General features: G+C 47.2%; 1 protein-coding gene across 2 annotated transcripts; it reads right to left on the bottom strand.

The window, feature by feature from the left end:
- Positions 1–218: 218 nt before the first annotated feature.
- Positions 219–3471, bottom strand: LOC122034224 (trifunctional UDP-glucose 4,6-dehydratase/UDP-4-keto-6-deoxy-D-glucose 3,5-epimerase/UDP-4-keto-L-rhamnose-reductase RHM1-like). 2 transcript variants are annotated; one of them, XM_042593374.1, is made up of 3 exons: positions 3216–3471; positions 1087–2666; positions 219–991 (listed from the first exon to the last, which is right to left on the bottom strand). In XM_042593374.1, exons 2-3 carry the CDS (start codon positions 2650–2652, stop codon positions 542–544), a joined length of 2016 nt encoding a protein of 671 aa, XP_042449308.1. In that variant the 5' UTR covers positions 2653–2666; positions 3216–3471; the 3' UTR covers positions 219–541. The 2 variants fall into 2 exon arrangements, with proteins under 2 accessions (XP_042449308.1, XP_042449307.1); XM_042593373.1 differs by having other exon boundaries at positions 3294–3471.
- Between the last annotated feature and the right edge of the window lie 6945 nt (positions 3472–10416).

Genomic DNA, 10416 nt, shown 5'->3' with positions numbered 1-10416 from the left:
ACATTTGCATTAGCATGATTTAGTTATTTCATTAGCTTAATATAAATTGATTAACTTTAGTCTTTAAGCACAAATTGGTTCTTGTTCTCAACCTTAATCTACACAGTTTTAAACAATTGAATATTCAATATCATGATCTCCATGACAGCAAGCGCAATGAGTGATTGATAGGAATAAAGGCATCATCTATATAAAGGGTACGAGTGGAACAAATTAAGTAGATGTTCAAAACAATTAAGTTGAGTGCATTGATGAAATGTATTGAATAACGGTACATCGTTTGGACTATCAATGAAGCTTACAACTTAAAAAACAAAAAAGATATTGATCAACGTGCTTCTTCTCGTCTAGAAAAGTCTTCCCAACACAAAATCAGCTTATATAGCTTATCTGATTATATAAAACTCTTCTGACACTAACACAGAGCTTAGCGTAATAATCATCCCTCCATGACTATACTGAACAGCAGTGAGAGAGAATAATCAAGTCTAAGGCACTAATGCTTAGAGCAAATGTAATGAAATGATCTCGAGTGAGCTTCTCAGTTAGAAATGACCTTATTTGGCTCAAACACATACTTGATAAGGGATTCTTTAATGGACAACAGCTCCGGGAACTCATTCTTCAACTTTGTAGCATCCAGTTCGTTATTGCTTCGAGCTGCAACTATGACTCTGGCCTGTTCTTCCAATGTGAAATTGACCCACTTGAAGCTGGGGTCAATGTAGCTCTTGTACATCTCTAAGATTTCATTGTGGCTCACCACACCAGGATTTGTAAAGTTCCATATGCCCTTGCAGTTTCTTTTTGCCATCTCTATTGAAATAGGCAAAAGTTCATCTAAGATCGTCATGCTATTGGGAATGTTCACAACCTTGTTATAACGACTGATTTTTGTGATGAAGTTCCGAGGGTTGCTCAGATCAGACGATATGGGCATCCTGACTCGAAGTGTGCATACATTTTCATATTCTTTCAAAAGCTCTTCAACCTTCATTAGACCAAAGAGAATTCCCTTGTTAGCTTAAGGTATATGCAGCATAATTGATGGGGTGTAAACAGATTGAATGAGTAATGGAAACTTACCATTGCTTTAGTCTTTGAATAGAAGGAACCAAAAAAATTGGGTTTGTCTTCTTCCTTGAATCCGATGCCAGATCCTTCAGGGTGTTCAACATCATACTCAAATATACAACCAGTAGCATAATTCATCAATAGCAACTCATGCTCCCTACAGACATCTGCAAGAGTCAAAGTTCCCACAACATTAGTGCGAATTGTTTCCTGCTTATGTGATTCACACCAGTCGACATTAGGCCTGCCAGTCACACCAGCAGCATTGAAAACATGAGTTGGCTTCACATTTTGAATATCCAATATGAGCTGGGAACGGTCTTCTAGCCGCCCCCGTCCATACTCATATTGTATGCCTTGTTTCTCACATAGCTTCCCCAGAATGCCCCCAAGCCATCCTGTTCTACCATATATCAGGAATTTCAATTGTGGTTTCTTAGGAGAGGACACATTGCTCCTTGGAGTGGGAACCAACATTTTGTTCTGTGTATTAGTGTTCATAGACTGAGAAACCAAGAACTTTGTTTCTTCAGAACCCTCAAACATACCAGGCATCATTAGCATTCGTGGATGAGGCAATAATGCTCCCGAAACATCTCCCCACCAATCTGGATTGTTCATGTACCACTCCATCGTCTTCTTGAGTCCCTCCTCCCAGACAGTCCTCTCTGACCATCCTAGGTTCTTCAGCTTCTGGTCATCCAAAAAGTATCTCTGATCATTGAAGGGTCTATTCTCCACAAACTTAATGACCTTATCGGAATCTAATGAGCAGAGTTTGCAAATATCCTTTGCCACATCAATCACTCTCCTTTCTCTCTTCGTTCCAATGTTATATACATGGCCGACCTCACCTTTGTGAAGAACAACCTCAAAGGCCTCAGCAACATCCTCACAGTATAGATAGCTTCTGACATTAGAGCCATCTCCATGAATAGGCAATGGTTGCCCCCTCATGGCCAAAAGGATAAACTTTGGAATCAGTTTCTCTGGAAATTGATTTGGCCCGTACACATTGTTTCCTCGGGTAGTAATCACCGGTAGGCCATATGATCTTCCATAAGCCATAACGAGCATCTCAGCACCAGCTTTTGTTGCTGAGTATGGGTTCGTCGGCAGCAACTGAGATGCCTCATGATTTCCAACCACAGCATCCTCATCAGTCTCTCCATAGACCTCATCGGTGCTAACATGGATAAACCTCCTGATCTGACCAGTCACCTTGCAGGCCTCGAGGAGGACGTGAGTGCCATAGATGTTGTTCTTAGTGAACTCAAAGGAGTTACCGAAAGAATTGTCAACATGGGTCTGGGCTGCAAAATGCATGATGGTATCAATGGACTCCGTGATCAGGAGGTAATTGACGAGGTCCACACTCCCAATGTCACCCTTCACAAACTTGAAGTTAGCCGATGATCGCGACGGGTTCAAGTTCTTCAAGTTGGAGCAATAATCAAGCTTGTCAAGGACCACAATCTTGTAGTCAGGATAGTTTCGGACTAGGCGGTTTGCGACATGGGATGCAATGAAGCCTGCGGCCCCAGTAATGAGGATGTTCTTAGGTTTGTATTCCGTCATTTGAAACCCAAATTCTGCACAAAATCCAAGCAAGTCATATCGTTAATTTCAATGCACAATTTACAGCCATAAGCGAGGACTAGCAACACACGAATAATAAAAATCCAGACAAGATCGCCTGCAGATCAGCCAACAGCGTTGCAAAATATTTTAGTGAAAGGATATTGGCTTTCTCTCAATCATTTAATAACAAAGGCGGAAGTATGCACCAATTTATAGATCCGAAGCAAAAGGTCAATTAACACACATCTAGGAACCAGGAACGATCATCTAAATATGAAATTGTGGGGGAAAACCCTATAGAGTTGATCAGTACAAATGTAACTAGAACCACAAGTATTATAACCAAAAGGGCTACCCGGGCCACAAATTAGATCACTGCATTACACATGACAGTCGAGCAATTCGTCGAATATGGACCATCGACGACAAATCTGAAGATCGCGACTCGATCTACATCGTTTGCCCTTCAAGAAAAACGGGAGAAAAAAAAAAACTGGAAACCGAATCCAGATCCGAGGAAGAGCGATGCTTGTTGGATCATAAACCACAAAAAAACACACCTTTCCAGTGAAATAGGGCGACACGTACAGCTAACACCACCCGGAAAACCTCAAAAAAGGGTAGATCCAACAACTTACAAAATATGAGGCGTAACGGAATTGTGAAGGAGACTCTTCGGCGAGGAGCACGAAGGCAGAGGAAGAGGAAGCGAGCAAGGAATTGGATGGCCGATCTCGGCGAGGACCGCAGAGACGAGGAAATTGGGGAAGCTTCGAACGCGGAGAAGTTGTCGCGTTGATGAAGAAAACGAGCGGTTTGGTTGGTTTTATAAAGTGATGTAAACGCTAATTAACGTGGGATTAAAGAGACTCCAAGGTCCACGGACGTTAGGAGGGTGAAATTAAAATAATAATAATAGTAATTTTATATTTTTATAATAATATGATATATTTATTTTAATCTAACTCCCCGTGATTTACTCTGATATGCTATCTAAAAGATAGCATGCTAATAAAGATATCATATATCCTTTTAAATTTATAATCTTTTTTAAATCTTTTTAATGTTAGACTTTAATTGAATTCCAACAATCCTCCCCTCAAATGAATCATCATCACTATTCTCATGGTCCGAACTTTCTCACGAGTATCCGATCACTTTTGACCTGCTTAGAACCTTCCTTGCAAGCATCCGCGTCCGTTCACTCTTGATCCGCTCCAAGCTTTCCTGTAAGCATCCGATGATACAACATCCTTTGGATAATCTCATGTCATTGTAAAGATATGTGAATATCTTTTGGACACAATAAATGGTATCAGAGTCATGGTCCAGATCAGATGTCATGTGGGGCGACCTTGAACGAAGTTGCGAGGAGGTCCAAAGCAGGTCAAGGTGACCGGATGCTCTCGGGGAGACCTTGAGCATGTCAAGGTGATCGAATGCTCACGGAGAGGCCCGAAGTAGGTCAGGGTGATCGGATGCTCGTGAGGAGGTCCGAAGCAGGTCATTTGTTATGCCCAAAGGATATTCACATACCTCCATAATGATAAGATATTAATCCACTTTGGGCCTAAGCTCTTGTGGCTTTGCTCTTGAGCTTTACCCAAAAGGCTTTATGTCAATGGAGATATCTTACATTCTTTCCCGCGAACATCCGGTCACTCTTGACTTGCTTCGGGCCTTCCCCACAAGCATTCACGGTCGATCACTCTTAACATGCTCCAAGCCTCCCCGCAAGCATTTTGTGATGCAACATCCTTTGGATAATATCATGTCATTATGAAAATATGTGAATATCCTGTGGATACAACAAATAGTATCAGAGTCATAATCCAAATCAAATGTCATGTGGGGTGACCTTGAACGAAGTTACAGGGAGGCCCGAAGTAGGTTAAGGTAACAGGATCGCGGCGAGGCCCGAAGCAGGTCAGGGTGACTGGATGCTCGCGGAAAGGCTCGGAGAAGGTCAAGGTGACTGGATGCTCGTGAGGAGACCCGGAGTAGGTCAGCTTGACCGGATGCTCGCGGAGAGGCTCAGAGCAGGTCATTTGTTGTTTCTAAATAATATTCACATATTTCCATAATAATATGATAATGTCTACTTTGGACCTAAGCTCTCATGACTTTCCTTATGAGCTTTACTCAAAAGGCCTCATGCCGACCTGACATACTATTTGCAGTTAGTATGCATGTTAGATATCAAACCTATACTAAGGAATCCATCTAAAAATTGTTAAAAATATTTTCAAATATATAAAAGGTACACAAAATATAAGAATGTAGTACCCTAGAACAACTAACTTTGACCTTTTAAGATATTCTTACTCAGATTATGCTTGCTGTAAATTAGATAGGAAAAGTACAAGTTGTGGATGCCAATTACTTGGACTATCACTTATCAGCTAGTTTAGTAGAAAAAAGTATTGTGTTGTTTTATCTACAACTGAGACAGAATGGGTGAGTATGTAGCATAATTATTATGGATACCAATTGTTTGTTGATACTCGGAATATCGTACCGGTTCCCCTGTACAAAAATTTTGTACAAGTCCTGAACCATTCCTAACAATCTATTGTGTTCTTTAGAAATTAAATTAGGAATCACAAGCAGAACTTAACATTATTGATTCCAAAGTTAACTTATCTGTTGATCCTGTCCGAAAGCTGAATCAACGGACGCTGGGCACGTGGCGCTCTCCGAGTCGCTGATGTGGATCTCCGACTGGTCGTATGATCCTCCGGCGAACCTGCACAGAAGTCGGGCCGGGAAGGGGTTCCTGGCGGCGACCCTCCGACGCTCAAGTCTGGCAAAGCTCGACAACAAGAAAGTGGCTCCAAGTCTCTCAGAACGCGTACCTCCGGCGAAGTATAAGGCTCCTTATATAGAGCGGTGAAGGAGCTCACGCACACCTACCGAGGCAAATACGTGTCCTCAGCCCATGCCTCGGTATGTGTTTGTCAGAAAGCTTACCTGACACCATACTACTACAGTCCAGGTATGTCTTCGATGGGACAGCAGAACACCTTGTCGCCAGATTTGGAGTATGACCTAGTCATAGAGCATGACAGCTGTCAGAAGATGTTCCTTGTCCTTCTCTCCCTACTCCATGCCGGGGCGTCCGGCCGGACAGCCTCCACCTTACGTCCGACCGGACATATATAGTGGTTTACTTGGGAGATTCTCGGTCACGTGCTTTGTAGATACTATTAGCAGTATGCTACCTTATGTCTTCGACTGAGCGTGACTTCCGCTCGGCCCTTCGTTCCTGTTCAATCGAGCGCCGGAACCCCGACTCCCATCGGGGCGCCTTTTGGCCGTCAGTTAAACACCGGTCGGCCATCCTGTCGGTCAGCCACCCTTCTCCGGTAGGCCGATCGGCCCGACCTTCTCTCGAGCGTCCGGTCGGTCCCTCCTTTTCCGATGGACCACCTGGCCCTTTAACTTCCACGTGGCGTTGACTCCTCAAAATGGGGTCCCCTGTTCTTACCGCCGGATCACTTGCCTCCCCCTCAAGTCTAGTCGAAGGAGGTGAAATCCGACTGACTGGACTGCAGATCTAACTGAGTAACGGCCGCTACACTAGTCCGCTCGGCAGGGCTTGGGGATGCTCATTCGCTCGGTTCACCCTCTTCGTTGCACCCGTTCGGCTGTGTCTTGCCCGTGCCTTGTATTCCCTTGGAATCCATACCGAATCTTCCCCGTTACTGCCCAGCACGTGCACTGCGCGCAGTAAGGGGCGTTCATTAAATATGACCTGTATCCTGCTGACACGTGGCGATCTCGCTTTTGTCAGCGTATGGCGGTGGCGTTACCTCCGATGGGACAACCGCCGTTTGAAATGAACGGTTTGATGATAGCTTCATTTTTTGCAACCTGAATCCGACGGCTAGGGCTATCAGAGGCCAACGCTATAAAGTTTCCGATTTCTTCTCTCCGCCGCATTCCTGCTTCATCTCACCTCGACACCTTGCTGCTTCTTTCTGCTCCGGCGACTCCGTTTCTCAGCTCTCTGACGACCTCGCAACCCATTTAGATCACCCTTTTACTCGTAAGCCCTTCTTTTCTTCACTTCCTCATTCCTTTACGCTTTCGATTAGCTACCCTTGTCGTTCTGCCATCTTTCTTCCTTGCTTGATTTCCCTTTCTTTTTGTCCCGCATTTCTTTTTTACTTTCGACCATGACTAGCACTTCCCAGCCGACCGCCGGCGCTCTTGGTCTTTGGTACACGACCATGGAGAGCCGGTTTGATGAGGAGGACGCACTGCGCCTCGCTTGGACCTATGAGATCCCTGCCGACCACCACATAGTATTAGCCACTCCCGCCGACCGGCCTCATGAACCGCCGCCCGACACTGTCCTCTTTTTTCGAGACCAATTTTTAGCCGGGCTATGCTTTCCTCCACATAAGTTTTTCTTACAAGTGTGCAACTACTTTCGCATCCCGCTCGGTCAGATAGTTCCGAACTCCATTAGGCTGCTGAGCGGGGTGGTAATTCTCTTTAGACTGAACGGTATCCCCCTTGGATCCCAAAGTTTTCCACTACTTCTACTATCCTAAGCAAGCCGAGTGGGGTACTTTCGTTTTCCAATCTAGGATAGGTTTTGTCCTTTTTGATAATATGTCGAGCTCCAACAAACACTGGAAGGAGCACTTTTTCTATATGCGTTTCCCCGAGCCACCGGCTTTCCGTATCAAATGGCAGACGGCGATGCCGGCACAACCGGAGCTCGGCAAGTTTAGGGGCGATCAGGCTTATCTTCATGCAGCCGACCGGCTGGTCGGCCAGCGCTACCACATCGACAAGCTGCTCCTTCCGGGAGTGCTGTATATATTCGGCCTGTCCCCCGTCCCAGCCGACTTGCCTTGCAGCATGAGTAAGTGCCCTTATCGTCCTCTTTCTTTTGTTCTAACTGATTTATTCTTTGCTTTTGCAGCCGAAGTCATGTGGCGCACCAAGGCCACCGAGCGGCTGAAATTGAGAGCCGCTGAGATTGAGGCGGCAAAGAATAGGGAGATTGCCGAACGGGGCTTGGTCTTAGCTGGCCCAGCCACCGGAGAGGGTGAAGGGACTCAGAATGTCCCTGAGGCCTTAGCCGCTTCTGCTTCTCCCACCGAGGTTGCGGGCGATATACCGTCTGCTCAAGTCGAAGTGGAGGGCCGTTCTGCCGATGAAGCTCCCCTAGCCACTCAGAAGCGCAAACGGCCAGAGCAAGTCTCTCAGCCGACCCCATCTGATGAACAGCGTTCCAAGCGGGGTGATGAAGCTCCAGTGATCTCCGGGACGGTCTCCATAGAGAGTACCCCCACGCCGCTCGGCTCTCCCATGGCTACCTCTGAGATGCCGCCCTCCAGTCCTCCCCAGCCTATGCGTCGTCTTAGACGATTGGGCGACCTTCCTTCCTCAAGCGGCGAGCCATCTGGTAAAGCAGTTGCGCCTCAAGTTGACCTGAGCGGCGCGCGACCGATAAAAACTGTCTTGCGACTTCCTTCTGAGGAATATTTAGCGGCTGCTGATCGGCCAACTGTTCCCGAGCAGCAGATCACTCTTACGGGTCCCCTCGCCAAAGCTTGGGAGGACGCTCGGCTCCGTATCGCGCTTATGACTCCCGGTCAACTAGGCGACAACAATTTGCAGCAGGCGACCGGGGTATATTCTTTACCTTGCTGGTTACTTTGATTTAACCTCTAACCTGATCACGTACATTTGCAGAATTGGGTGGAGCAGATTGCTATCAGCAACCGCCTAGCTGAACTGGAGGACGAGCTAAAAAAGCTCAAAACTTCGGGAGAAAGCAGACAATCAACGGCCACTCTGGAGAAGGCCAAAAAGCTGCTGGAAGCCGAACGGGGTAAGTCCTCCGGCTTGTCGAGCGAAGTGACTCGACTTGAGGCTTTGGTCAAGCAGCGGGACAAGGAGATAAAGACCGCGACCACCCGTAAGCGCAAAGCCATCGACGACATGGATATGATGAAGGTGGAGAACCGGGGGCTAGAACAGCGGGTGAAGGATTTGGACGCCTCGCTGTCTGCCGAACGGGAGGGTCGTTCAGCCGACCAGGCTAAAGCGGAAGGGGCTCTGAAAGATCTTCAAGATGCCCTCGACGCTTCTAAAGCTACTTTTAAAGAATATCAAGACGGGGAGCCCGGTCGGTCGGGGGAGGTGCGCAAAGCATTCGTCCGCTCGGATGAATTTGGCGAAAAGTTCAGCGACAAGCTGTCCTTGACTTTTGAGGAGGCGATCAAAGTGGCAGTCGAATATCTGAAGACCAAGGGCCACATACCGACCGAGCTGTCGATCCCCCCCGAAGATCTGACGGTCATGATGGGCTCCATCCCTGATTCTTTCTTTAATTTTGATGATAGTGAATGAAGGATTTATGAACTTTCTTTAAGTGTTTGTTGTCTTTTGTAAACTGGCCGTTCGGGGCGAATGCTATTATAAATTTTGTCTTTCCTCTGTTCGGCGCAAATGAATTCTCTTCTTTTGTTATTTGTTTGTTCGCCCAGCATCCAATCTTTAACTTTTGCCTCGGTCCTAATTTTCTTGTGCCAAGTATATTTTATAAGGGAGCCGCTCGGCCACACGTTGCCTTTATTCTCGCCTTATCGGCAGGCCCGATCATGGGTCGGCCCTTACAGCCGAGGATCACGCAGCACGTTACCCGTGCGGCGGCGTTATAGACTCTGGTTGCCCGCCTCTTAACGTAGATTTTTACCGTCTGAGCTTGACGGTCTTATGCTCGGATGGTTTATAGACGCCGGCCCGTCTCTCGATTTTTAACGTCGGAGCTCGACGGTCTTCCGCTCGGCGGGTTTATAGACGCCGGCTCGTCTCTCGATTTTTAACGTCGGAGCTCGACGGTCTTCCGCTCGGAGGATTTATAGACGCCGGCTCGTCTCTCGATTTTTAACGTCGGAGCTCGACGGTCTTCCGCTCGGAGGATTTATAGACGTCGGTTCGTCTCTCGATTTTTAACGTCGGAGTTCGACGGTCTTCCGCTCGGACGATTTATAGACGCCGGCTCGTCTCTCGATTTTTAACGTCGGAGATCGACGGTCTTCCGCTCGGAGGATTTATAGACGCCGGCTCGTCTCTCGATTTTTAACGTCGGAGCTCGACAGCCTTTAAAGGCTAATTTTGACACTGCCGTTCGGCGAAGCTATTTGCCATTCTTTAATTATTTCTGCTTCCTGCATTACAAGGACATAGGCGACCAAAACATATATAAAGTTACATCAGCGCACCTCTCACCCAGCTCGATACGGTTGGAGATGATTCGCGCTCCATGGTCGATCTAGCCGCCAACCGTCTTCATCCTCCAAATAATAAGCGCCCGAGCGGAGCTTTTCGATGATTTTGAAGGGGCCCGCCCAAGGAGCTTCCAGCTTGCCGAAGTAGCCGACCGACTTTACTTTCTTCCAGACAAGGTCACCCACCTGGAACGATCGGGGAATTACGCACCGGTTGTAATTTTGCTTCATCCGTTGTCGGTACGCCATCAGCCGGACGGACGCCTTGGCTCGCTCTTCTTCGACCAGATCCAGCTCCATGTTCCTTCGCTCGGCGTTATCATCATCATAATTCTGGATCCAGACGGACTCGACGCCGACTTCGACAGGGATGACCGCTTTGCCGCCATACACCAGATGGAACGGTGTGACGCCCGTTCCTTCCTTCGAGGTCGTTCGGATGGCCCATAGGACGCCTGACACTTCATCCACCCAGCTTCCCCCCAAATGGTCGAGCCGAGCGCGCAAA

The sequence above is a fragment of the Zingiber officinale genome, chromosome 11B (assembly GCF_018446385.1).
Source record: "Zingiber officinale cultivar Zhangliang chromosome 11B, Zo_v1.1, whole genome shotgun sequence".
NCBI classification, from domain to species: Eukaryota; Viridiplantae; Streptophyta; class Magnoliopsida; order Zingiberales; family Zingiberaceae; genus Zingiber; species Zingiber officinale.
The sequence above is the reverse complement of the archived record's forward strand: the minus strand, read 5'-3'. Positions and strand labels throughout refer to the sequence as shown.